The 26356-nt window shown below is 53.3% G+C and overlaps 8 protein-coding genes across 8 annotated transcripts; 5 read left to right on the top strand and 3 right to left on the bottom strand.

The window, feature by feature from the left end:
- Positions 1 to 112: 112 nt before the first annotated feature.
- Positions 113 to 1245, top strand: CORC01_02423 (histidinol phosphate phosphatase HisJ family protein; the record flags this gene model as incomplete). The annotated part of the gene is made up of 3 exons (XM_022614073.1): positions 113 to 274; positions 362 to 907; positions 1021 to 1245. 3 exons carry the CDS (start codon positions 113 to 115, stop codon positions 1243 to 1245), a joined length of 933 nt encoding a protein of 310 aa, XP_022479285.1.
- A 2010-nt stretch (positions 1246 to 3255) lies between these two features.
- CORC01_02424 (lysophosphoplipase A) lies at positions 3256 to 5485 on the top strand (the record flags this gene model as incomplete). The annotated part of the gene is made up of 3 exons (XM_022614074.1): positions 3256 to 3399; positions 3456 to 3778; positions 3841 to 5485. 3 exons carry the CDS (start codon positions 3256 to 3258, stop codon positions 5483 to 5485), a joined length of 2112 nt encoding a protein of 703 aa, XP_022479286.1.
- Positions 5486 to 5530: 45 nt separating this feature from the next.
- CORC01_02425 (fungal specific transcription factor domain-containing protein) lies at positions 5531 to 7923 on the bottom strand (the record flags this gene model as incomplete). The annotated part of the gene is made up of 4 exons (XM_022614075.1): positions 5531 to 5731; positions 5808 to 6081; positions 6133 to 7688; positions 7849 to 7923. The coding sequence occupies 4 exons, from the start codon at positions 7921 to 7923 to the stop codon at positions 5531 to 5533; spliced, it is 2106 nt and encodes a 701-aa protein (XP_022479287.1).
- Positions 7924 to 8615: 692 nt separating this feature from the next.
- On the top strand, positions 8616 to 9580 carry CORC01_02426 (uncharacterized protein; the record flags this gene model as incomplete). The annotated part of the gene is made up of 2 exons (XM_022614076.1): positions 8616 to 8648; positions 8711 to 9580. 2 exons carry the CDS (start codon positions 8616 to 8618, stop codon positions 9578 to 9580), a joined length of 903 nt encoding a protein of 300 aa, XP_022479288.1.
- Positions 9581 to 13908: 4328 nt separating this feature from the next.
- CORC01_02427 (MOSC domain-containing protein) lies at positions 13909 to 15045 on the top strand (the record flags this gene model as incomplete). Its single annotated transcript, XM_022614077.1, has 1 exon — positions 13909 to 15045. One exon carries the CDS (start codon positions 13909 to 13911, stop codon positions 15043 to 15045), a length of 1137 nt encoding a protein of 378 aa, XP_022479289.1.
- A 2447-nt stretch (positions 15046 to 17492) lies between these two features.
- On the bottom strand, positions 17493 to 17708 carry CORC01_02428 (uncharacterized protein; the record flags this gene model as incomplete). The annotated part of the gene is made up of 1 exon (XM_022614078.1): positions 17493 to 17708. The coding sequence occupies one exon, from the start codon at positions 17706 to 17708 to the stop codon at positions 17493 to 17495; it is 216 nt and encodes a 71-aa protein (XP_022479290.1).
- Positions 17709 to 19044: 1336 nt separating this feature from the next.
- Positions 19045 to 19488, top strand: CORC01_02429 (uncharacterized protein; the record flags this gene model as incomplete). The annotated part of the gene is made up of 1 exon (XM_022614079.1): positions 19045 to 19488. The coding sequence occupies one exon, from the start codon at positions 19045 to 19047 to the stop codon at positions 19486 to 19488; it is 444 nt and encodes a 147-aa protein (XP_022479291.1).
- On the bottom strand, positions 19177 to 19341 carry CORC01_02430 (uncharacterized protein; the record flags this gene model as incomplete). Its single annotated transcript, XM_022614080.1, has 1 exon — positions 19177 to 19341. The coding sequence occupies one exon, from the start codon at positions 19339 to 19341 to the stop codon at positions 19177 to 19179; it is 165 nt and encodes a 54-aa protein (XP_022479292.1).
- Positions 19489 to 26356: the final 6868 nt, after the last annotated feature.

Here is a 26356-nt window from a genome sequence, read left to right on the forward strand (position 1 = left end):
CCTTGCGTCTTGCCCAGCATTGGAATCTGACTCACCTCCAGTTCGTCTCATCTCATCTCGTCTCATCTCGTTTTCTTCACTTAAACCTACACATACAACTCATTAAGTCATCATGGCGTTCACAATGCACTCCCACTCGGGGCAGTTCTGCCCCGGCCACGCAAAGGACCAGCTTGAGGCCATCATCCAGCATGCCATCAGCATCGGCTACAAGACTATGGGCCTGACAGAACACATGCCCCGTCTAGAGATCGCAGACCTTTACCCTGAAGAGGTAAGCACTTCGTCCCACCCCATCCTTCCTCCACTGCGCGAGGGAAGAAGAGTCTGGTGAATATGAAAACCTAACATGATCCCTCAGCTCGAATCTGGAGACCCCCAAGCAGCCATATCAATCCTCGCACCCCGCCACGAGGCCTACCTCCTCGAAGCCCAGCGCCTGCGCGAGAAGTACGCCTCACAAATCGACCTCCTTATCGGCTTCGAGGGGGAGTGGTACCGCCCGGCCTACGGGCCCTACATCAAGTCCCTCGCCTCCCACCCGGCGGTGGACTACTTCATCGGGTCCGTGCACCACGTCAACGCAATCCCCATCGACTACAGCCGCGAGGTGTATGTCGAGGCGATGAAGTCCGCCGGCAGCGACGAGGAGAGCATGTACGAGCGGTACTACGACCAGCAGCACGAGATGCTCACGGCGCTGGAGCCGAGGGTGGTGGGGCATTTTGACCTCGTGAGGTTGATGAGCGAGGACCCCGCGAGGGACGTGAGGGGGTGGAAGGGGGTGTGGGAAAAGATATTGAGGAATCTGGAGGTTGTCAAGGGTTATGGTGGCTTGTTGGAGTGTAATAGCAGCGCGTTGAGGAAAGGCCTTGATGAGCCTTACCCATGTCGCCCTATTGCAGAGGTGAGTTCTCCCCCGGTTTATGATGCTCCCCTTCCAACGTTTTTTTCCCCCTCCTTTCTTTTGGGAACATAAGGGGGTTTGTCACTAGTTTTGCGACTAACTCTGTATGACAGGCATGGTTGGCGATGGGCGGACGCTTCACATTCTCAGACGACAGCCACGGCATCGCACAGGTCGCGACAAATTACAAGCGCAACGTAAACTACCTCGAGAGCCTGGGCGTCAAGGAGGTGTACACATTTGAGCGCGGGCCGGTGGAGGGCGTCAACGGGGAAGCCAAGGCCGTGTTACGGGAAAAGAGCGTTTCGTTGTCGGCATTTCGAGAAAACTTCAACTAGAGAGGTGCGATAGAGTGTGTGAAGACGCGAGAGAGCCGGTGTAGACAGAACAACTTTAGAGATGTTAGATAGATTGAACGAGGTCTCATGCCTCGTGTTCAATTCCATGATTGATTGTGCGAACCCTAGATCTGCTTTTGGCATTAACAGTTTCACCGCCGTTGCGGTCGCAGATCACGGAATGTATAGAGAGCAAGCACTCGTCTGACGTTCTCATTCCGTGGAAGGCAGTGCGGTATAGTCTTGTTGAAGGGAAGCGCCGACTATAATTGATCACATAAAATCCGGAGTCCTAGAGACTCAAACACCACGGCAGCTCTGTAACAGCTTTGCGACGTGCCATTGAACAAGTTTTCAAGGCAGAGAAGCCTTCAGAGAATGTTCAATGGTGATAGGACCGTCCTAGCCGTTGGTTCCGGCTCAACCCTAATTGCCACCCACAAAACTCGGCACTACGTCTTCGCAGCATCACCAAACTCGCAACAACGAAAAATAATCTCACGATGGCTTCATCAGAACGCCAAAAACAAAAGAATTGACCCCCACCCGATTTGAACGGATAACCTTTCGATCTGGAGTCGAACGCGCTACCGTTGCGCCAGAGGGCCGTGTTGTATAATCCGATCTCATATGCAGAGGCGGAGTTGACGATGCAGCCGGCGGAAGGGTCCATCAATGGAATGTAAGCCGGGTGGACCTCCAGGGAAAACAGAGTCTCTGGAAATGAGCAAGTGGGTCTCTTTTCGATACTGTAAAAGGGCAAGTGCGCCGCTTTCATGCAGGACAAGAAATGCCAACTCTCTCGGGTAAGACGCCGCAGACAATTGGCGAGTCAAGGCTCTCCATACAATTCAGGCACAAGGTCTAGTTGAGGAATAGATTAAATCTGGCTTACTCCATATCTTGCTTCCGAGTTGCAGAGAGCAATATTGACTTAGGGTTAAGCACTGAAACCCAGCAAGCCGAGTGTGCGCCTCCGAGAGCCGGCCCGTCTTCCCATTCTGGATCTTATAGTTGCCAGCAAAGATTTTCAAAGCCTCTCGTTGCAGTTTGAGCAGACTCTTGAGACCTGGTGATCCAATCATAAAAATGCGCAGGCTTGCCGACCTGATCAGAAGGAGTGTAATTATATCTGGCTGTTGAAGATGCAGCCAAAAATTGGTCTCAGTCATTGCCGCTTTCGGCAAAGGTGTCTGCTGCAGCGACACCTATTCTTCTTTTTGCTAGAAGGCTGGTTTGAGACGAGGTCGTGTCGCAAGGCAAACAGGTCTAGAAAGCAGATTTGTAGAACTGCACCGCAGCACGCCCGCAGCACGCAGGTGGACGGTCGGCCTAGGTGATATTATTGCAACATCTGGCAAATAATGGATGCACCACTATCGATTCTCGCTTGACCCTTGGAACCTCTTCTGGGTATGGACGAGATCATCGAAAAGCCGCAAATACACACGAAGATTGAGGATTCCCATCTATCCACTAGCGTTCCCAAAGTACCGGGTCTTATCAGGCGGACTAAGACAGAGGGGCTTGCGGTAAACATGCCCGCATTATCAAAGCCACGAACTGGCATGCGACACTTGTGCCGGATGCGGCCGACGTCGACAAAGTCATTGGACTGACATGCTTGTAAGTCAGTCCTCGGGTAATAGCCTCATGCATTAACAGAAATAAGCTTTAGCTCGTCTTAAAGTCTGCATCCCCTACCTTGACAGGTGTCAGACAGCCATCGATTGAGTAGTGTGAAAAGGCGCTTTGGAAACGCCTTGCCGTGGTGGTCCTGTCTCGATGCAATGCACCGGCTTCATCGATAACACGAAGCAGAGGCGGCCCCCGCAAATGGGTGAACTATGTTTTCTCGTAGGTACAGCTACATGTCTACTGCTAGGCCATTTTCCGGGAGCTGACAGATATAGAAAGCATTACCTACCTCACCACGAGAGAGAGCCCGAGCTGCTCTCAGCTCCTGCCACTCCAGCTTGTATTCTGACAGCCCAGGAAGCTTCCTACACCATGACTTTAATGAACAGTCGCTCTCTTGGTGGAATTCTCGTCTTGGCGGGTCTCGCCGCTGCCCAGGGACAAGGAGACGTCGACCCCTTTGCGCCCGTCTACACAAGCTGCCCCTCGGGCTTAGCGGTGCGGTCCGCCTCTGAGGTAATTTGCGGTTTTAACCCCCAAGATCCAGACACAGCTGTTGACTTCATTCAAAGGGTCTCTCACGACCGGAATTGTCTTGGCGAGTCAGCCGCGGTGAAAAGGTCATTCCCGCGCTCGGCACTTACCTCACATTCGCAAACATCACGGGGTTCGATGTTCAGGGCTACATCCAGCGCCTCAACAATTCCAATTATCCCGTTGTCGGTCTTTCCGTCTCCGGGGGAGGCACGCAGTCCGGTGTTGGAGGTCTCGGTATATGGCAGGCTTTCGATGCCCGCAACCCTGCTGCCGTTGCCGCCCGTACGGGGGGTCTAACGCAGATTCTCTCATACATCACTGGTCTAAGTGGCGGAGGTGCCTTGACCGTGAGCACACTGTGAGTCCTTCCGATTTTCCTATCCCCCAAGGCCCATTTCATGAAGCTGATGAGAATTCCAGAGCTGCCAATGACTTCATCACTATAAGCGCCCTCAGAAAGCAAATCAACTTCACTGTGGATTATACCGTCGGTCCTGACGGCAATGTCACCACGTATCTGACGGACATCTTTGAGAATGTCGGCGCGAAAGCAGAGACGGGACTCCCCGTCTCCGTCGCCGATGCCTTTGGCCAGTTTTGGGCAACCTATCTCCCAGAGAACCGCACTTATGGCAACTACTCTGATCTCGCTCGATCCGGGACCGTCTTCTCTCTAGGCGAAGCCCCTATGCCCATCATAGCTCTCTCCGAAGTCATCCCTGGACAATCGCCCCAAATTGGCGGCATCATGTGGCCCGGAAGAAATGATACCAATGGATTCAATCTGACGTCCTACGAAGTGACGCCCTTTGAGTTTGGAAGCTGGCGAGGTGGAAGAATCCAGGCGTTCATGCCGACTAAGTACCTCGGAACATCCATGTCCAACGGTACGGTCCAGAACAGCAGCGAGTGCGTTCAGGGTTTCGACAAGTTCACCTTCATCCAGGGGTCCACGGCCGACGCTTTCGACGCTTGGTTCATTGACGAGTGGTATGATACTCCAATCTTTGCTAAGCGGGCACTCAAGACCGGGCCGCCAAACCCCACGGTCATCGTGCCTCCCCCTCAATTCGAGGACGATGGGCGTGTGTTTCTCGTCAACCAGACCGCCGAGTCCTTCAATCAGACATTCAACGAGTCTCTGTGGGCCACCTACCCAAACCCGTTTGAGAATTATAACCCAGCCATGCAGGGCATCGACGAGCTCCTCCTCGTCGACGGTAGTCTCGGGGGAGAAACAAACCCCATCCGCCCACTGATCATCCCCGAGCGCCAAGTCGACTTCATCATCGTCTACGAAGCCTCCTCTGACGCGCAGTACAACTGGGTCAACGGCACGAACCTCATCAACACAGCGCAGTCGGCGGCCCAGGGCAACATCCCCTTCCCGCGGATCCCAGACGTTGCGACAATGGTGACGAAGAACCTGACCAGGCAGCCCACCTTCTTCGGCTGCGACGCCGCCACATCGCCGCCCACGCCCCTAGTCCTCTACCTGCCCAACTCGCCGTGGTCCGGCTACAGCAACTTCTCCTTCTTCAAGTCGTCCTTCACGGACAACGAGTTCGACCTCACCGTCGACAATGCCTTCAACCTCGCGACCTATGGCAACGGCACCGTCGACGCCGCGTGGCCCGCCTGCCTCGCTTGCGCGACGATCCGCGGCAGTCTGATCAGGGCCGGTCTCGACTTACCGGAGCAGTGTCAGGAGTGCTTCCGCCGCCATTGTTGGAACGGGGAGGTTGCTACTCGGACAATTACGGCGGACGACCTCGATCCTAAACTGAGACTCAACTCGAGCCTGTCATTTGCGGAGTGGAATCAGACGTATTGGAGCAGTCAGACGAGCACTGGCGGAAGCAGTGAAGGAGGAGGCAGCGGTGGAAGCAGTGGTGGCGGGTCTGGAGGTAGTGGCAATGGTGGTAATAACGGCGGAGGAGCTACACCCACACCCTCGGCCTCGGCCACCGCGAGTCCTTCTGGTGCATCAAGCACGGCCGAACTTGCACAAGTCGCAGCCGCTGTGACTGTAGCTTCCTTCGTTGCTTTCATAGCATTGCTATGAGTTATATCATAGGGTATTGTGTCTGTCTCCATAATGCACACTCTTTCAAGAACTAAAGAAGACGTTGTGCTTGTGAGGCTTCAGCAGCTCGGGGGCGAACACCCCATAGTCCGCGTCTACCTGATCCATACCAAGGACATCTGCAAAGATGTCTCGTGCTTGCGCGCATAGCAGAGGCATGTTGCTCAAGAGACCCTGGGCAAGATACATCCAATCCGTGACTTCAGAGAGCTTGACGCGAAGATTCTAGGGATGCGTGAGTCAGCTGTGTCGTACCTTGAAAAGGGAGAAAAGAAAGGGAGTGCGTCCGGTCTGAACTCACTTCGAGCTGCTCCTTGACGTCGTTATCTTCCGCCAGGGGTGCCGATGACCGTATGGCTCTCTGAGTGTGGACGACGTATTTGGCAATCTTGTGGATCTTTGAACAGCCTTCGAGCACGTTTCGTAATTCGCAGCCTTCTTCCTTCACCCCCGCTAAAAATCGGACGAACTGGCCCATGATCCTCACATTGAGATGAGCCTCTGACCCTGTGGGCTCGTCGAGCGAGGACCATAAAAGGATCAAGCTAGCCATAACAGGGTAGCCAAGAAGAAACCTGCCAGAAGTGTAAGCAAGCTACATCAAGGCAACAGCATCTGAGACTGACCATAAATTCACATATGGTTGAGGCGGCATTACATGTACAAGGTCAATGATCGCCCGAGCCGCCGATGTACAATTGGCGTACGACTGCTCTATAATGGGAAAGGCGTCTCTATTTACCCACTCGTTGTACAGCGGAGAGGACGGCTGAATGCTCGTCGCATTCTTGAGCCGTGCCAAGTTGATGTTAGTCTTAATCAGGGTGCTGAAGTAGATGAAATGCAGGAGGGCGATAGGCATGTCCAACTCTCTCGTCGCCGATAGGGTGGCGGGATCCGGTCTCGATTCCGGTGGGAGCGTGCTCTTCCACTCTTCCAGCTCACAGGTGGACAGTATCAACATCATGTGATGATCCGTGCCTGACTGTAGCTGGAGATTGTGTGGAGAGAATTTTTCGTGGAGTTTTACCTGGATTCTGGATAATTGTGCCATGCTCCTGAGGAAACTCGGCGCCTGCGAAGTGCCATCGAAAATAGTCGCATCCTCAGCTGGAAGCTCAACTGTTACATCGCCATGAGCAAGAGGATGAGACAGTCCATACTTGGCCATCATGTCGGTGTTAAGTGTATGCGCCGCCCAAAAGACTCGCTTTCGCCGCGCTGACTCGGTGGCATCGAGGTTGGCATAGGTCTCCCTCCTATGCAGCCCTATGATTTGCGCGGTCCGGGCCGCAGCAGAAGCCAGCTGGGCGGTCGTGCGGGCATCGGCCGTCCCCAACGAGAACGTGGCCATGGCCAGCATCGCCTCGCAGGCCAACACGTTTGTACCCTGAAGGATGAGTTCCGGGAAGATGGCGTATGCATTTTTGTAGAATGCCCAGCTCAAGCCGCCAAAGTGGTCAAAGGAGTCATTCGCGGCCCTCCACCGCAAAGCGGCCCCGAATAAGGCATTCGCGATGGCACGCCTGGCCGAGGCATCACAGTCGTTAGCATTAGCAGTGACACCATACTGCTTTTCGGTGAGCTCCATGAATGTCTCCCGGGCAATGGCGGGGCAGAAGAGCTGCACTTCTTCCATGATGGTAGTTTCCAAATCGATAATGTAGTCTTGAGGCGGAAAGCGCGCAAAGGTACTTCGGCCGAAGGGTTTCGGATCCAAGTGTGCCACGGCCTGGTTTCGAGCGCGTTGAAGTCCCTCTAGAACGGAGAAGCCCCCGAATAGATCTTTGGGGAGGAAGGGGAGATCAAAGGGGCTCGCCCTTTCACTCCGCCCAGGCCTAGGATCCGCAGGATTACGTTGTTCTTCTGCAACACGGTTCTGAATCCTCTGGGCCAGGCTTTTCGGCACCTTGATACGGCGCTCAGAAGGGAGAGCAGGATGAGAAGGTTCAGTCTCGACAAACCCTTTGGATTGCCCTCTGAGGTCTTCGAGGGTTGGTTGGCCACCGAGACTGTCGCTTTCGGCCACGTTGAGACGGCGCATTTGCAGTGAAGGTGCTTCGAAATTATGCGTCTTTCCCTCCGACTCGGCTTCAACTTTGTTCCTGAGTAACAAGTCAATGGGTTTCCATCCGTTAAGCATACGCACGAGGGCACTGACTTCCGCCCTGGGCCTCTCTTCCTGCGCTCAGTGTACACGCAGGGTACGTTCGACTTAGTGCAGAGCCCACAGGCCGGTTCTCCTCCATCGCAACGTCTTTTGCGTGATTTGCAGTAAACACAGGCCTGTATACGGGAATAAGGTCAATTGAATTTGACGATAAAGAGGTGGAGTTGCTTACACTATAAATCCGCTTCTTGCTGGCTTCATCCGCATTGCTTTCGCCAGTACTGGCAGCCTCAGCGACACCAGCCATGTCTTCTAGGTGGTCCCTTAGCCTCTCGGATTTACTTCGACTGAGATCGATCAATTGATTGCATCCGCTGGGAAGTTAAACAAATGGTGTGCTTGGTGCGGGAGCTGTCGCGGGTAAGGTAGTCGAGGGGGTGTATAAATGGGCGGATATTGATAAGCATCCGCCCTTTGCGTAAGTAGTTTGGGGGTGATGGCGGGTGCATTTGCGGATGTTTTTGGGGCATTTTGTATCCCCCCCGCTCCAGTCTTTCTTTACTAGCTTACCCCAGCTTCCCACAAATCAGCGTTCAGAGCGATCCGAGACTATCATCAATCCGGAGACAGAATTGTATCCGCCTGGTGGACTGAACCAGGGGCTTCCTCCGCAGTTACGCCATTGTGCCCTTCCTCGTTTCTGCACTTTCAACATCCAAAAGTCGCCGAACTTTGTCAACATTATCGGAAGAAGCATCAAGACCACCAGCGCTGAATAATAATGGCGGAATTGTACGTATCTGACATCGGACCCAAATTCTCGACCGCACAGCCGGGAAGTTGAAGTGGCTGGCCGTGTGTTGGGTATAAGAAGATGCGAGAGCCATGGCGAATATCTGGTTTTCGATTCTATAACAACAACCGACAGTTATCATCTCAGCCTCCTGTATACGACCAACGCATCAAATAATCACCAGATTAAACCATCAAACCACGACAATGAGCTCTTTCAAGAACATCGCCCTCCTTGGCGTAAGCCCCCCCGCCCCGAGATCTCAGAACTCAGCGCATCCATGATATTAATAACTCTCTAGAAAGGCCTCCTGGGAACCGCACTTGTCAGTGAACTCTCCAAAGCCGGCTTCATTGTCACAGTATTCGGTCGTTCCGAGTCTGCCAAGGAAGGTCTTCCTGCTGGCATAGATTTCAAGACGATCGACTACTCCTCCACCGACACCGTCGCCACGGCTGTTCAGGGGCAGGATGTCATTGTCTCGACGGTCAGCAAGGGCGGCCTCTTCACGCAGAAAACCGTCATCGACGGCGCTATCAAGGCTGGCGTCAAGCGCTACATTCCTTCCGACTGGGGCTCCTTCACGACCGACCCCAAGGCGCAGATCGAGCTCGCCGGCCTGATGAAGCCCATGACTGATACGCAGAAGTACCTCAAGGACAAGGTTGGCGGGATCGAGCACACGATTTTCTCCGTCGGCGCCTTCACCGATCTGGTCATCAGCTCCCCCATCATTTTTGACTATGCGAAGAAGACGGCCCAGGTCACGGACGCGGGCCACGTCCGCTTCGCCAGCACCAGCCTCGCCGGAATCGGCAAAGCGGTCGCAGGCGCCTTGAAGAACCCGGAGGCGACCAAGAACCGTAACCTCAAGATCCAAGAGTTCGAGGTCACTCAGGCGCAGCTGCTCGCCCTCGCCAAGAAGTACTCGCCCCCCGGCACCAAGTGGGAGGAGACCGCTCTCGATGGGCAGGTCGAGCTGGACAGGGCTCTGAAGGCCGTCCAGGACGACCCTACCAACGAGTACAACATGTTTGGTCTCATCAAGGCTGCCCTCCTGAGCGGCCGATACAAGGCCAGTTACGAAAAGCTTGATAACGAGCTTGTCGGTCTCCCGCTTCTGACTGAGAAGGACCTGGATGCCAAGTTCGCCGCCGTGTTCAAGTCTTAGATCTTTTTGTCGTTGTGAATGGAGACGGTCGACAGCACGCTATAACACAAGAGAATGCGCTTCATGTATCTACCATCTTGCAGTAGAGAATAAACTTTCTTTTAGGGAGCGTGGCGTCGCTATGTGCACAGGAAGAATCGAATGTATGCTTGAGTCACGGGTAAATGAAACAATTAGTATCCAGTTATAAGACTACTCTTCATCACATTTCTAACTATGAACGTACATTTGCGCAAACGCACGTTAAATTCCTCTGTTGCGCCTCACTGCAGCAAGAAAGACGGAATCCGAATGATCATCAAGCGAACCCGCAATATTGAATCTGTTGATCTGCAGGTCGCAATTGCACCAACATAAGCAGCTTTTAGCTTGCATTCAGATTATAGTTTTGCGCCTCAAAACCATGACGACTAGTTCCGCAATCTAGTCATCAAAATGAGCCTATCATAAGGTAGTCATGAAGAAACGGATAGGTTATGTGATTCACGCCACAAACATTCGTGTAACATTACTAGGTGGTCTACTGTGCTACAACTTTCCAATCCTAAATCTATTCGTTCAGTATTGCTTATACGCTCAGCGAACTGAGGCGAAACTCGCCGTATAAGACAACTCGAGAGCTTGGATGCCAAGGCCTAAAAGCATCACCCAAGAAGGGCTACATGCTTTACTACGTCATGAAAAAAGATACATGTTGAATACAAACGCCGTATTATCTTCATGTACCTAACGGATGCACCCGCATGCAACCCGGGCCATTGTGGTCTGGGCCATCATTCAGCTTGAGAGGCAATAAATTTCTGCTGTACCAATCAAGATTCAACCCTGTTCCATGCAAGTTTTGCAAAGCTTGAGCCTGGGAGATAAGGAGGGACGCCAGACTGATATCTGATATAGCCCGCGTCGTTCCTTTGCAGGCCCTCAATTACCCTCAGTATTCTCCCAAGCCTATCATCGAATCTTACCACCATACCCAAATTCAAAAGATTATGCAGAGTTCCCACAGGTATTTTCAATAAGCGCGCGAATCTTGGCAAGTGCTCCTCTCGATCCCTCGTCTATTTCGGGACGTTCGGCAGACAGCCCAGCCATGCCGTCGAGCATCAGACTCGGGGGAGGTTGTTGTGGGGACGTACTTTGGGGAATGGTGTGATCCTGAGAGGGCTATGGGCAGTCAAAACGGCTTCTAGTAGGGGGGTTACTGCTGTGATGGTGCCTTGGGGATCACGTTGGCTAGACTGGTCTCCGAATCAATTCGCGGGCGGGACAAGGGTACCTGTTAGCCATGGGCTAGCCAAATGACATGACTTTTGCAAGGACAGACGAGGTCATCTGGGGGGCAAGCGGTCGGCACCGTATCTAAACTGTTTTGGTACTGCAATACTGAAGCTGGCAGTGTTGGGCTCCAAGACATCAGACCATTCCTCGAGTAACTACGAATCTGATGGTCTTCGTTATGCTTCCGATACGTCGAGACATTGATGAGAGTTTTGCATATGCTAGCGTGGCGTTATTCCACTCTGCGAAAATACAATAGTGAATACGAGGAATCGCCACACGTGGCTAGCATTAAAATGATTACAACAGATGGCCGCATAATGAACAGCCCATTTCAGTTGTCAACTGTCGGCCCATCGGACGAGAGAGAGAGAGAGAGGCAGCCGGCCCGTTGCAACCATTGGGATGGATCATGGAGACGCTGGCATTCATGAGATTTGCACAGGGCGGAGCGTCATACCCTGAGACAGATTCAGTAGAGCATAATGGCGAGCAGCCGAATCGCTGATGGCAGGGGCTATTTCTCAGGGTTGTCGTGAGGTTCAGTCCAAGCATACGATTAAAGACAGTGGCCGCTCATTTCAGTCCTTTCTGGACTTGTTGCTGTGGACGTAGGTACAATCCACGTGGCTGGTCCGGTCACGTCCCGTTTTTCCTTGCCGTCTAAATACCCAAGGAAGAAGCCGATCATTATCCTGTCGATCATTGAAGAAGCTGTCGGGTATGCTCCTGGAAGAAGGCAATACCCAATCACGCTTGCAGCATCCCCCAGCGCCAAGGAAATCTGCCTGGCCGTTTGAGCTTCGAGTCGCGGAGGCGTACCCCTTTCTTACCGGTCCGCTGACCGAGGTTGCTGTCGTCAGCGTCATCGGCTTCGGCTCCCTAACGTACTCCGACTCTAAAAATTACCCGAAACTTGGGCGGATGACAACCCCTTGACGAATACAAGACCTGCGTAGTAAGGGAAGGCGTCGTCGGCAGTGCGCCGCGCCCCGGGTGAATATTCTCACGCATGGCTTGCGAACAAATACGTATACTATACCCCTTGGAAGTTGGGGAAGCCCTCCTCCCGCCCGTTACAACTTAACCCCCTCGCGTTCTTTTCTCGTCCCTCATCTCGCTGACATTGCCGAGGCGCCGAGACGATGCCGAGGCAAATGGGGTTTCTTCAAATCCCATCTAAACATGTCCATGCCGGCCGGGGCGCAATGTAACTAAGCAAGGAGGCCAAGCAAGAGGGCCATGCAGGCTCGAGCATCACACCTCCCACATCACGGCTCGAACGCCCGTTTTTTCTTTTCTCCCTTTTTCCTTCTGGTACCCGAATAGACGAGGAGGACCACACCACGTCAAGAAAGGGCCTAGAACAATTTCAAAAACAAGTCTGACAGCTCCCGCTAACGGGCGTTTGGTGGCACCCCTTTCTTATAGCCCGTCGACGATCCCCAAGCGAGCACAAGTTGCAGAAAGCAAGCCCCCGGAGCTGAGCTAGACGGCGGCCCCTGTTTAGCGTTCCCGCGGGAAATTTCGAAGCCGTTACAAAAGACCATGGGTCGTATCATACAGTTGCCATTCTGGGTAATCTCTTCACTAGTCAGGACGCAAAGAGGAATAGGCATCATGATACTCACAATAGATAAATAAAAACGTTGGACTGATGGAGTGGCGAGTTTTGGGCAGCGAAAACGAGGGTCTAGTTTTTGCGGAATTTTTGAATTTTTTTATAAAAAAAACATGATTTTCAAACTTTGGGCAGCGACACTACCACAGCGGCGCCCAGACTAGGCCTTGAGAAGTTTAGCCAATGACTGACGCCCCGGTTGCCATTCTCGGAAGAGCCCCGTATTACCCCGTGCTTCGGCGCCGGTGGATCCTCGGCCGCTGTGCGCTAATCGACGGTGCCCCTGGTGCGGGACAAACGGGGACCCACCCGGGGCTCATGGCGGTTTATCGACGTCGCTCTTTGTCCCTTCCGAGCCCAAACCCCGCTCGGCCTGCATCATCGGACTTGCAGCTTGCAGGAGCGTCGTACCTGCTGCAGTTGTTCCCCCTGCTTTTCCGTCCTACGATCGATCCCATCCTAACTGAGATAGAGCGGGCAGAAACCCGACGAACCTCTGCCTAATTGCACCATGTGCCGTTTCAATAGCCCTAGGTCCACCTTGTGCTACCATTAATACGTCAATCATGATTGAGGCGTTGCAACTCTTGTTTTGATTCTCCTGCATAACTGCGCATCTTTCTATTTTGGCACACGATTTTGAAAAGTTGAGAGCATTCTCTTGCCTCCCATGTCGGAGTAGGGCAACCGGCGTGGGGAACTATCGGAACTTCTGGTGCCCGTCGGCGCGGGCGCTGGCTCCGTCGCCAGCGATGGAAACCAGTACCTTGCGTCACCGTCACCGCTATCTTAGCTACCACGCTTATCTCACCCAAACGGCTTACGAATGTCCGACGTTGTTCCCGGGGCGCATTGATATCCGCAAGCAACGACTTCGAAACCAAACATTAACCCATTTCCGGGGGAAAACAGTCTTGACCGAAAAGAGAAGAATATCCAGCCCAGGTCAGATATCGGGTATTTACCGGAATTTCTCCCCGGGCAGAATAAGCTTCCCCTTGCTTTTTTTTGCTGATCCTCCCCGGCAAGGTGACCTTTTGTCAGACTGCAATGATACCGGCGGCCGCGGCTTCCTACTCTATCTTGCGTGGGTGCACCCTTCCATTAACCTCCCTTTTCTGCGTCCCATGTGCTGCTCTCTGCCTTCCCAAAGGATCATCCTTGCTCCGTCGCACGTAGCTAGACCTGAATAATCTGAATAACCTTTTTTCCTCCCCTTTACCCCAAAAAAGCTCCGAATGACGTGCGATTTGCCCAAACTCTTAAACAACTCCAAATCAACTTCATCCCCACAACGTCACACCGACGTAACCCCGTAGATATTGAAACAGAGGGACAAAAGCCGTCAATTTACTCGCAACTGAATCCGTCCATCACCACCACATTCGTACATTGTAGCGTCGCCCGGTTGACTGTACGGATACCCAAAATGATGATCAAAGCTCTCAACGTGTACCCCATCAAGGCCCTCCGCCCAATCCACCTCACCTCCGCAATCCTTACCCCGCAAGGCATCCTTCATGATAGGACCTACATGCTATTCAAAGTAAACCCGGACTCGACCCTCCGCAAAATGCAGCTTTCCACCTTTCCCCAATGCGCTCTCTTCTCCCAGGAGATCGTCGCCTCTGCCGACAGGGACGATAAAGGCGATGAGGACAAGATCCTCGTAAAGTACAACATACCAACACCGCCCCTCATCGATCACCATCCCCTCCAGGACACCATCCTCTCGGTGCCCCTCGTCCCCGACACGTCGTCCCTGGAGTCCGTCTCGGTCGACCTTCACGGAAGTCCCGCCGAAGCCCTCCGCATGGGGGAGTCCTACGACACCTTCTTCTCCGCCTGCTTCGGCTTTCCCACAATCCTGGTTCACATCGGCTCCGGACGCCGGCGTGTCCTCGGTACCCTGGCACCGGGGTCGTCTTCCAAGCAGCAGCAGCAGCAGCAGCAGCAGCAGTCTTCCTCTCTCTTCACCTCAATCACATCCTACCTTCCCTCCCTCTCTTTCGTTCCGAAATCCGAGGATGACGAACAAGCCTGGCTAACCTTCACCGACTGCGCGCCCTTCCTCATCACATCAGACTCGTCCCTATCTTACCCGTCCCTCACATCATTTCAAACATCAGATAAACCCTCCCCCATCATGCCCAAATTCCGCCCCAACATCGTCGTGGAAGACTCCTCCGAGGCCCCTTTTGCCGAGGACTTTTGGGCAGAACTCTCTCTCCCCGATTCCTCCGACGCCAAGCTCCTCCTCACGGCCAACTGCGGTCGCTGCACCTCCCTCAACGTCGACTACGCCCTTGGCCGCGCCGCTCCGGGGCCCGAGGGAAAGCTGCTCAACACCCTCATGAAGGACCGACGCGTCGACCCAGGTCACAAATATGCACCCGTCTTTGGCCGGTACGCCTTTCTCGAGGTCCCCGTCGCCGGCGGCGGGGATGGAACGGTCCAGGTCCGCGTGGGTGACCAAGTCGTCGTCACTCGACGCAATGCGGAGCGGACAGTCTTTGATTGGGACATACCGGGCCCCGCCGCGAAGAAAACCGTTGCTGTTGCATAGATCAACTTTCCTGATGTAGTTGGTTGCAGCCCACGCCTCCCCTCCCCACTTGGGCAGCCATCTTCTTTTCCCACTTTTCATGTTCTAGACTAGAATAGGGAATTTTCTTCACTAGAGACCAAACATGCCATATCCCACGATTCCCACATGTCCAAAAGGGGGGGAAGGGGGGAAGGAGAGAGTGAGAAGAAAAATAGACACCGCGGAAGGCAAAAAAAGGTAGAACTCTAGATGGAGGCTCCTTCATGTGTCTCTTTCACTGCACCATGACCCAGAAAAAGGAAATCGAGCACACGAGAGGCAAGGGCAATCACATGTGAAGTTTAGCGGACTTGCAGCAGCGGGGGGGAAGCAGGGAAAGAAAAAATGCAGAATGTCGTGTAACCAGGTATCTGACCTCTCGGCCCTCGCGCATCAATCTCACCCTTTTCCGCATTATCCACCTCGAACCCTCTCCATCGTGCAAAAATAATCTGTATCATCATCTCCTGATCTCACGAAAGTGACAATGCATTTAGAAAACACCGCGGGGCTCACTTCCCCGGAAGCTCGAGATGAGAGCCTCGCCGCCATTGACACATGTAACCTAACCCCCCCCCCCTTCTTTTCCCCTCTCACCTTGTTGGTCGAGTTGCCATTGCCAATGACACCATCTCTCTCAGTTTCATATGCCTTCCTTGTGTAACCCGAAAACGCACCTTTGACGTTAAGGAAGAATAGCGGGTGCCTCTAATAATTACCCAAACGGGGGGTGTTTTCCGATACCCCAGATGCCCAGAGTCCTGATAGCATAATCAACAATCCAAGAAAAAAAAAAGAGATGAGTTGTCGCGGGCATTACCCAGCTGAAAAACTTTTTTTCTTAAGAAAAAAATAAAAAAAGAAAAGAAAGAAGAAAGAAGAAAAAAAAATATCGAAAGATTCTGCGAGACTTGCCGCAATGCGCTCGACGAGCAAACTTCTATCCGTACCCATCCCACGACCTATCGGCCGACAGGCGCACCACAACCGCGTACCGTGCCCCCTTGTTCCCCGGCCCGTTCTGAAGGTGGTCCTCGGGCGCGAAGAATTCTCAAAAAAAGAGTAGGTACGAAATGGAGAAAGAAAAGGAGGGAGGGGGGAGCCGTTCAGGGGAACCGCCGGGGCGGGCGGGCAGAGAAGGGCGGTTACCGTAAATTCCCTCGATCTTCGCAGCGATTGTGATGTGCAGTATTTCCCGTTTAGTCGACCCGTGTGCTTTCGTACTTTGTTTGGCCCAGTCTGCCTACTTACGGATGCATCGTCCAGCCGTGTTTCCAAAGTTCCTCACAGTCTCGTCATACTTGCCTCGTTGCTGGAAAAAAAAAAAAGAAAAGAAAAAAAGAAGGGGGGGCTGGCTGCTAGAGAGGAGTGAGGGGGAAAGGGGAAGGGTTAAAAATGATGAGAAGGAGGTAAATTTTTTTTTTTTAAAAACAAAGGTCCCCAGATATTACATCCAACCAGAAGGCATCTCAACCAGAGCCTCATCTACAAATTTTCCCCGTCATACATCGTCATCCAGCACCACCTGATTCCTTGACCATAAACCATCAACCACCCCCCGCCAACCAATCCCATCACTTGTCGTCGAATTTATCGGTGTGCAAATATCGTGCCGGTCCGACCTCTGGGACACCAGCATCCATCCACAAGCCGACCCTTCCCTGTACCATACATACGTATGTCGTTGTAAGTTGACAAGTTGGAACCTGGTTACACGCCCTCCCCCCCAAAGAAGAGGAAAGGAAAAGGGAAGGAGAGGGGGAAGAAAAAAAAGGAAAATCATCGCGTAAACCTTCGCCCGTTCCCAAACGGCAGGACCGACGTCTCGGAGAAATAAACCATGCAGGTAACCGGCCGGCATCCTATCAGATGTGGGTTCTAGATGCCAATGCCATGCCGAGGTCGTGCCATGCTGCTATTGTACAACCACAAACCCCGGATCTACATTGTGCAACGGGGAACACAAAACAGCCTTGCAAAAAGTAGTCACCAAAGAAGGATCCAGATGTGGCACGGCAATCTTTCGAATGTTTCCGACTTCTCCCGTTGAAGAAAAGGACCCGAGGCGAGGCGGATTACTCGCACACATATCACGGCAACCGTCAAATCGCATCATATATTCACCGGCATCCTCGGACCCTAAGTGACACCGAGCGGGAGAGGGATCCACCAACGACGTCTCTTCAACATGCGCCCACATACCGATTGTCAAGGTAGGCAGCATGACATGGCAGTTCTGGACAGCACAGGGCGCAGCAGTGGGTGATGTGGCTAGGAATACACTAGGTTTTCTGCCTCCCCCACCTTTTTTAAAAATTCTCTTTTATAACTTATTGCTTTGCTCCTCACTGTCTTTTGATCTTCATATGCCATGGCAAGAATAGAAATCACGGTTCTCTAGACCCGGAGCGCTACAGATGCTTGGCCTACCGGACGCGATACCGTTTTTGCCTGGCAGCATCAAGCCACATGCGAAACCGAAGCGCAAGGGGTAAGATGTGATACGAAATCTCCTTGGAAAAACACAGGATGATAACTGACCAAAAGGTAAGAGCGTAGCGTGAGAAAATAGAAGTATTCTGCGTCAGGAGGCAAAAAGAAACAAAGCTCAAAATTGGCAAATAACCGCCGTTCCAGTCCATCAGCCTTGCGTGCTGTTGTGACGTGATCTAAACCCGGATTTTTTCTTCTGTTTGCCATGCTCCGTGAAACCATTGCCCAAGAGCCCGAAATCTATTGTTAGAGAAAGAAACCTTTCCTCCTCGCTAGTATCACTACCAACATCCGTCACACTCCCTCGCTCGCCCCCTCGCCTCACCTACTCTTGCCCCGCCAACTTTGGCGGGTTTCCCACAGCAAAAGAGAAAAGGAAATAATCAAGTCGTTGTTTGCCGTGGAATAGGGGTATTGTGCATTGCGCGGCCAAAAAACTCCGTTGCTTATTGATCAAAGTGTGAAATGAAATGAAGAATGGACGATGGGTGTGTGTTCTTGCGGTCGAATCAACGAGCTAACCGGCCGGAGCGTTGGCGAGCGAACGAGCTGTGGATGAATTAACCCCCCCTGCTGATTTAGGCTCAGTGCCTGATGGTTCCAGATTGTGACCGGGAAAGCTGCCATCGCATCATTCCCGTCCTCAGCCAGGCACGGAAACTCGAGGGCATCATCGCACAGGGGCTCAGTAGTTGACACAGGCGCTAGGGCGTCACCCCTTGTGGACGGGATGCGCTCCCCGCTGGGGCCGTTGAACTTCAGCCAGCTGCAGAGGTGCCTGAGCCAGAGGGTCCCACGTGTGCCATGCAGCACCGAAATTCGGCACCACTGAGCTAAACCAGAGTTAAGACCGAAGACCCTGCCGTGTCGGCAGGGATCCTGTTCTGGTGGTGCAATCGGCGTGCCTTCAAAACGTCCGGGGAGGGTTGCAAACAGAATGGTTGAAAAAACTCAAAAGTCGAAAACGGAAAGAGTTGCATGACTTTTTTCGTCTCGACGGCCGCCGCCAAAATTGAAGGAATCAAAGGGGGAGAACCCCGCGAAGAGGTATCCGATGTCGTCCGATCCGATTAACCCTGATTGCCATCGATCGCCGGGGCATTTCTCAGGCGCATTCGCCTAGTATTGCGTGTGTCTGGCGTATCGCCAGCGGGATGAACCAGTGTAGTCGCGCAGTGTTTGAGCGTCTCAAAAGAACCCTAGGCTTGTATTAGTAGGTGGCATCTATCAATTGCAAGACGACACAGTTTTGCAACTGCCGTGCCACATTGTCCACCGACAGGTACCATCGGGATACCTCACTGGGCAATGAAACAAAAGAGGGCGATGAGATGGGGGATCGCGTAGGGCGAGACATTTGTGTCTGGGTGGTGATGAAAGGGAGTTGGCGTCATCAGAAGCAAGTAACATGTAGCCCAATTTCGAACAAGGTGACTTGCTCAAAGTGAGCGGCAGTGTCTTTTGAACATACCTCGAGTGCATCCAATGCAAAACCCCCCACGTCGCCAGCATGCCTCCATCTTGCATCCCCTCATGGTGAGCACCACCTTCCCGCAGTCGGTATCGTCTGCGGTGCTCAGTAGCGGTGCCGACAAACGAGGCGATAGACGTGCATCTTCAGGCGTTTTGGGTGCAGGGCCGGCAGGTGTGAAGCTTGCAATACCGGCACTCGAAAATGCTCCAGTGGGGTCCAGAATGGCAAAGGTTGCAGGTCCATTGGATCAAAGTGCTGTCCGACTTGATCATCTTGAACGAGTGGGCGCAGGGACCCGCGACGGCCATCTTGAAGCAAGAGCAGGCGGAAGCTTGGGAAGCCTGCGGACTGGACGTAGCGTCTGGAACGACCTAGAGGTGCTAGAGGCCCTGTGCGTTTTGAGCGTGATGGCGAGGTCCAACGCGGTTTTGGTGTCGGTGCTGGGGTTGGAGTAGGTGTTATTGGCCCTGAAGTTCGCTAACGGCTTTCAATTTTTGTCGCCTGGGAGAGAGAAAGCTAACGATTTGGCCACAAGACGACGGTGAAGCCTTTTCGTGGGTTGCAAAACGTCTTTTTTCTGAAATCTGTGAATCTGGATGAGCATTGATCTTCAACCTGTTTCCATTGTTGCTCTTGGTAGGTGATTCTTCTGTCTTAAACATCTTGGGAGGGTCTACAAGCGAATAGTTCGGACTCACTTGCGAGAGGTCAACTGTTGATATGAGGTTGACGAGCAAGGGGGCGGATGCCAAATTCAGGTGTCTGAGTTGAAGGACTGGGTCAACTTGGAGTGTTTGGAGAGGGTGCTAAACGACGCGGGTGGAGGGCGGGAAGGGATGAAGGCGAGGCCGGTAACGTCAAGATTTGAAGAGAGTTGAAGAACAGAAGAGGACGTGGTCTTTTGTGTGTAAGAAAAAAATAAGTTTGAAGAAGGTTTGCAGGTCGGTGGTGGTAGTAGTGGTGTTGTTCGCATGGATGAGATGGACAAAGACGAGGGCGCGGATGAAGAAGTGCGGGTGCAACTGCAACTGTAAGGCAAGTGCAATTGCGAGTGAACCTCGAGGTAAGGCAGGTAGAAAGAACTTTGGAGGGTGAGGTGAGGGTGAGAGTCAGAGTGAGGTGCCCCACGCCAAAGTGTCAAGGAAGGTACGGGCTGGTCCAGTGGTCTTGGGGAGGAAAGAACGGCAGTAGGGAGGGCACCATATAATGTCGAGTAAGGAAGTCGCGCCGACATGGCCAGTGAAGGAGGATTGAAGCATAGAAGGAGCAAAGAAATTGGTGCGATTTAGGTTTGCATGAGAAGAGTGGAAAAGAGACGGAAAAACCAACATACTTTCAAGTTGCCTTAGGAGCCCCAAAAACCGAGGCAATCAAGCGAGGTACCAGGCGTCAGGTAGGTGAGATTGGTAGGTAGGTACTGTACTACCTAGGGAAGGCCAATGCCGGGTGTGATTATGTAGGTGTGCTTTGACAGCACAGCAAAGCTTGGTGGTTTCGTCTCCTTCCAACAGCCAATACAAGCCAGGAAAAGTCACCAGTTGCAATGGAGGCCTAGGGCAGGTGCGGTTGGCTAATGCTGTGTGACTGGTTGAGCAGCGAGATGGGAAAAAAGTCGGCCAAGGTAGAGGTGGAGTGAGGTGTAATGACGATGAAATAAATAAATAAAGATAAAAGTGCTGAGAGCCAATGCACCTTGGGACAAAGCTTTTGTGTTTTGGTCTCGATCAAGCTCCGGCCGCGGTCCCAAGCACCCCTTATATGGATGGTCGATCCCACGGACAGATCACCTTCTGATTGCAATGCAACAGAAGCCAGGTATTTGACAATCGCAGCTTGTAGTGTATAAACTCTAAGCACTGGTATTACCGCAAGTCCCCGTTGTTCGGCAGAATTATGTTGTTTGTTGCTGTCCCTGTTCGCCCGGACCCAACCCGTCCCAAGGTTCACAGCGGGAGCGTCGGATTGGGTAGCTTGTCCTGTTTCCACTCCTGGTCCGTGTTGTCTGTATCGGTATGGACCACGCGGTAGGGCTGCCAAAGTCTGGCTGGCTCTGGCCCTCTCTCTCTCTCTCTGGCCGGTGCGTGTTGTTGGCATTGCCGTTGCCGTGATTTTTGGTGACGGGACGAGGATTTGAGGCGCTCCGGCCGGGAAGCCAAGGATCATTTAGTCGCCCGTACCCTTTCTTTTTCGAATTAGAGCCCGATCATAGTCCAGAGTGACAGGGACCAAGGGGCTGCCGCTCTGGAAACACGCTTCAGGAGTACGTCCACAGGGTTGCTGCCGCTAGCGGGATATACCTTGTAGTTCAGAGGCGCCGCGCTTGGCTGGAGAAGCTCGACCGGTAGTGCCCGGCGCGGTACTACGAGGTACTGCTGCAATTCCTCCCCAACTGTATCCGTACCTACCATGCATGGCATGCTTGTGGAAAAGGTTGAACCTTCAGGGTGAGCTGAGCTATGGGGTCGGACGTGGGATCGTAACAGCACCGAGACAGGCTCATCACATCTACGGTGCCCTGTCTGTCGATGATAGGTACCTACCTGACAATGCTTAACCGACCCAACGATGCCGCTTTCTCGGCCCTACCACTTGTCCCATCTCGTTTGTTCAAGCCGGGAACACTACATCTTTGCATGGATGTGATGTAGTATAGAAACGTCTCCTGTCATCATGGCCCGGCCCGTTTCTTTTCGTCTGCTCTTGGGGCCCGAGCATAGGCCAATGTACTCCTTGGGTACTTTGCCCAAGGAAGACAGGACGGGCGTTGCCCACCCATGGTCGGATGTCATGTCTTGTATCGCCTAGACAAAGGGCTTCCGCATTCTTGGTTGCACATTTGCCGTGCCCCTTGGGTAAGGTCTTGACCGCGATGACGACAAACCACAATGATGCTTGCTAGTGCAACAGACGGTCGAATGCCGTCGCCCCTTCTTGCATACCTTGCCGTGCCTCGCCACGGCTCATGGCCAACGGTTGTCGTGCGGCGAGGCAGCAGGGAATTTGACAGACAGGACCCGTCAAAATGATACCTTTTGGCTGAGACTTGATCATGATATAGGCCGTCCCCTCGTGTTGCACAATGCCTCGTGGCACATCATTGCCGTTCCACGGGAGTACCTTGTCTCTTCCCCATTGGCGACAAGGATATTGTATTAGTGTAGACCACGCTGGTCGATCTTGAGTCGTCTCGTGGAAAGTCCAGTATGAGGCTGTCGTATTGCCTGGCTGTGTTCCTCTCGTCCTTGTTGCAATTAAATCTAATCCGAGCGACATCGCCGCGTGCTTCTCCGAACACGCCCGGCAGCCAGGTCATTGAAGTTTTCCATTCAAAGTAATTCGTCTGGTTCTCCCATTTCCAGCTGCCGTGTACGGACACCTTCGATATCGATCTGCATCTCAAGCTGCACGACGACAAAATCTTTCCCCTACATGTGGCTAGGCCGCCGTGCACTGTCAATTTTGGACCGTCCCTGTGCGCGGTGTAGGTGCCATCCATTCCATGTAAATGGAAGGCCCCTGCGCTGTCAGGTTGAGCCTCTGTGGTCCCGGGATCTCCTCCGGCGGGCTAATTTTGGTCGCCCTTGGAAGGGTGGGCCCTGATGAAATGTTTCTGTTTGACTTCAAAGGGAACCTGATCCGGCCACAAGGTTCCGTGGCGCAGGGCCAAGAGCTATGACATGTAATGAACAACCAAGATCCAAAGTCAATGTGTCCCATGCTGATGCTGTTGGCATTTGCTGGCGGGAGAGGCTTGCAATCAATCATGGCCAGGGTATGACATGAACCAAGAATAACGGCGAAGGCTCTCTCATGTATAGGGACGGCAGGGTGTCCAGCTCCGGCTCCCGAACTTCTCGTCCGATTGGCTCGTTCTGCTGTCGATACCATGTGCATACGGAGCTATGTGCTTGGTAAAGACCACTCTGGGGTCGGCAGTGGATCGAATACAGTACGACCGGGCCTCCGGATGCACCGTCCTGTCTGTAGCACCAAGTCTGAAGTCTTTGCGGGCGTGCATGGTGGCAGAACGGTCGAGAAGCCCGGGCCCGCCCTGGAGAACCCATGACTTCACTCTGAACATGTCCAGGTCCAGGTCTAGTTGGAGAACGAAGCAGACCTGCCTTCTCAAGTGCCAATGTAACGACGTAGGTTTCCGGACTTGAGTCTACCTTAGACTGTATAGGCTGTTATGGCTATGGTGCGGCTTAGGTCGCAACCTTGCTTGGTCAAGACAGACTGCTTGTCGCATGAGCAGACTATCTCTAGTCCACAGCGGAATACTCGCAGAGAAGCGGCCAGAGGCGAAGATCCTGTTCGATCCGACTGCTCATCATGTCTTTTTACGCCACGAATCTCTCCGTGCGGCTCGGGACTCTTTCAGACAGGGTGGGTGGGTTGGGTTTGGCCATGTGTGGGGGAACGCCCCAGAAAATCTTTGCAGTTCCTGGCGTCTCGCCGTAAAAGCCAACATTTCTCCTACTGAGAACAGACGAAAGCTGCAATCTTCATTCGGATAGTCGGGCAAGTTGATCATGCCGCTTGGGCAACCGACAAGCGCAGCGAGGCCGCATGTGGCCCTGCGACGGATATCTTCTCAAGAAGAAATTGCCGTGGCCAAGCGAACATTTCCTGCTTTGCAAAATACTGCGTGCGTATCATGAGGTGGTACTTAATATCCTCAAGTTAAGGGCCGGGAAAGAGGTTGCAAAGGTGGCAGTTGAGTCTTGACCGCATCGAGGCAAACCCGCAGGACCTTTGCAGGGGATCAGCTCGTGGCCACGGACTGGGTCAACCATGCGTTGCGTGGCAGATCTTTTTTGCTTTATTTTTTTTTCTTCCCACCTTCGCCTGGGGCCACCGAAAACAGATTCTATGCATCCACTGCCCAGAAGCACACATGGCGGGGGAAATCCCTTGGTGCTCCCCAATGGGAAGCCGGCCTGGCGACATCTAACGTTTCATCGAATGTTCCTTGGTAGGGCAAGGTAGACGAGGCTTCTGCTTGAGTGATGGGGTTGGAATGGACCATAACGGCGTTGCCAGTTTTGCAAACCCACAAGAACGAAACCAGGATGGTGCCGAACGCCGGCAAGTTTTGCTTCAGCCGCGACTTGCGCAGGTGTCCGTGACGATAGAAGGTAGAATGTTCGGCAATGTCTAAACGCCGGGCAGACCACGGAGAAGAGAACGGTATTACGTTGTGTTGTGCCCATCAAAGGGGGAGGAAGCACCAGCGAGCAGCCGGGGTATCGTTCTAAGTGTCCTCCAAAGCAGCCGTGAAAGCTGTCCGAAGGGAAGTCAAGACTGATCAGACGGATGAAGTGCCCTAGGTATGTGAGCCGCATGAGCCAATCGGGCCAGATTCGACCAAGTACTCCGTATCCGTTGATGACAACCAGGAGTGTTCCCCGTCGCGTTTGCCGTGTTCTGACAATGCACTTCGGGCCAGTAGCCTCGACGGACCGACGAGGGAGGATTCCCGAGATAGTATTGCGAGAAACGGGGCCATGATCCATTGCGAAACAGCTGTCACGGCTTAACAGGAACGGGATCAAGGCCCCGGTGCAAACAAATAGGTTGTCATTCCGAGTTGGCGAGCTGGGGTCTGGGCCGCCGTTTGAAGCCAGGGTGATTAGGCTACCTGGTACAGAGTACCGTGGACCATGTCAAAGTCAGTCCACCATGCAACCCGGAGCTTCTGGAAAAACGGGGAAGGTATGGGTGAAGGCAGCTTACAGCTGTGGAGCAGAGAGGAGGACAGATAGAGACAAGAGGAAACGAGTGGCCGGAGCAGATGCCAACTTTACTCCGGACCTTGGTTGTTGTCTTCTTTTCTCTCCCGAGTCCCCGTGGACGGCAGCAAGGCATGGACACCGGTAGGTAAGGTGGTAGGAAGCGGGATTGAAGCTAACGTAGCCAAGATGACGGCGTTTGATATGAACCGGCAGAAGCGAAGGCGGACATTGCCTTGTTCGTAGCCGACGCTCACATTGGATTCAAGCTTCAGCATCGACGGGGAAATAGCTTCGGGCGTTATCTTGCTTACCTTAGGGTGAGGTAAAGTTCCACCTCCTGCAATGCGCCTACTTTGGCAAGAACGGGAAACTCAACGTCAAAGCTTCCCCGACAGGCCTGGCAGACGAAACCCACACAACCTCCACGTCGGCGATGGTGGTGGTGGTGGTAGTGGTGGCGGTGGGATCCCAAAGCTGCATTCTGCCCGGATTGGAAGCGGCGTTTGGGCACTCGCAGGGTCACAACATACTGTGTATGTGCAGCAAGGTGATCAACATTATTGTTTGATTCTTGCCTTTCCAGACCCATTGCGGATTGCCAACGCAACACCACTTTCCAGGCCGGTCAGGCTTCAAGGATTCAGTCTCAATTCGACCGAATTGGACACAAAAGGAAGCAGGAGGTTCTCCGTTCACCGTTCGCCTATTTACTGCAACAATCTCGGGTATGACAAGGCGAACGAAGCGCACATCAGCTTCGTCCGTCGACCGAGACCCCCCCCTGGTGCCACCCGCGTTTTTGCTCACGCGGTACGGGTGATTGCCTGAAGAACGGGATGAAAAGAAGCAAGAAGGAAAGAAGGGCGCAGCGCATGGTACGACGACCAATGGGGCAAACCTGGACAATGAGAGTGACTCCAAGGTACCCTAGGTAGCACGTGGGTAGGTAGGTAGGTACCTGCACAGGTCAACAAAATGGAAGGAGAGGCTCTTGGACGTCTCCCGACACCTTCACAGCTCGACGCCACCGCCTCATGCCTCATGCCCCGTGCCCCCGTGAAGTGCCCCACGCCCCTTGCCCCATGCCTCATCTCCAACCTCCAACTTGGAAAGAACAGAAGGTCTCTCTCATTCCTTCGCTGCAACCAAAGTACGTGGGTACAGACACCTCCTGCTTCGTTACTCAGAATGCAAACGCCAATGCTCTTGCCCTGGGTCGTGGCTTGTCCCGGTTGGTAGGTATCACATGACACCGATGCCACGCTTGCCAAATCCACTTCACCCACTCCTGTCGCATAGGTTGCCGGTCTGGCCCGCTGGGTCCTAGCGGCGCGTCTGTAACTTTGGAACCGCCTTTCATTTGACTTCAACCCGTCGTCGTCAGCCGCCTTTCCTCATCCTTTCTCTCAGCATTGCTCACGGAGCTGGCGTCTTCTTTCTCTAATTCCCACTTGATGCCATGCATGGGACTACGCAAGCCTTGCTTCCCTCAACCCTCCATTCACGTAATGCATATTGCGTCAACACTCGGGCACGACTGCTTCACTTGCCCTCTCTGATTGTCGTCGACCGACAGATGCATTCTCAG

This window comes from Colletotrichum orchidophilum, assembly GCF_001831195.1.
Source record: "Colletotrichum orchidophilum strain IMI 309357 chromosome Unknown Scaffold_14.1, whole genome shotgun sequence".
Lineage (NCBI taxonomy): Eukaryota > Fungi > Ascomycota > Sordariomycetes > Glomerellales > Glomerellaceae > Colletotrichum > Colletotrichum orchidophilum.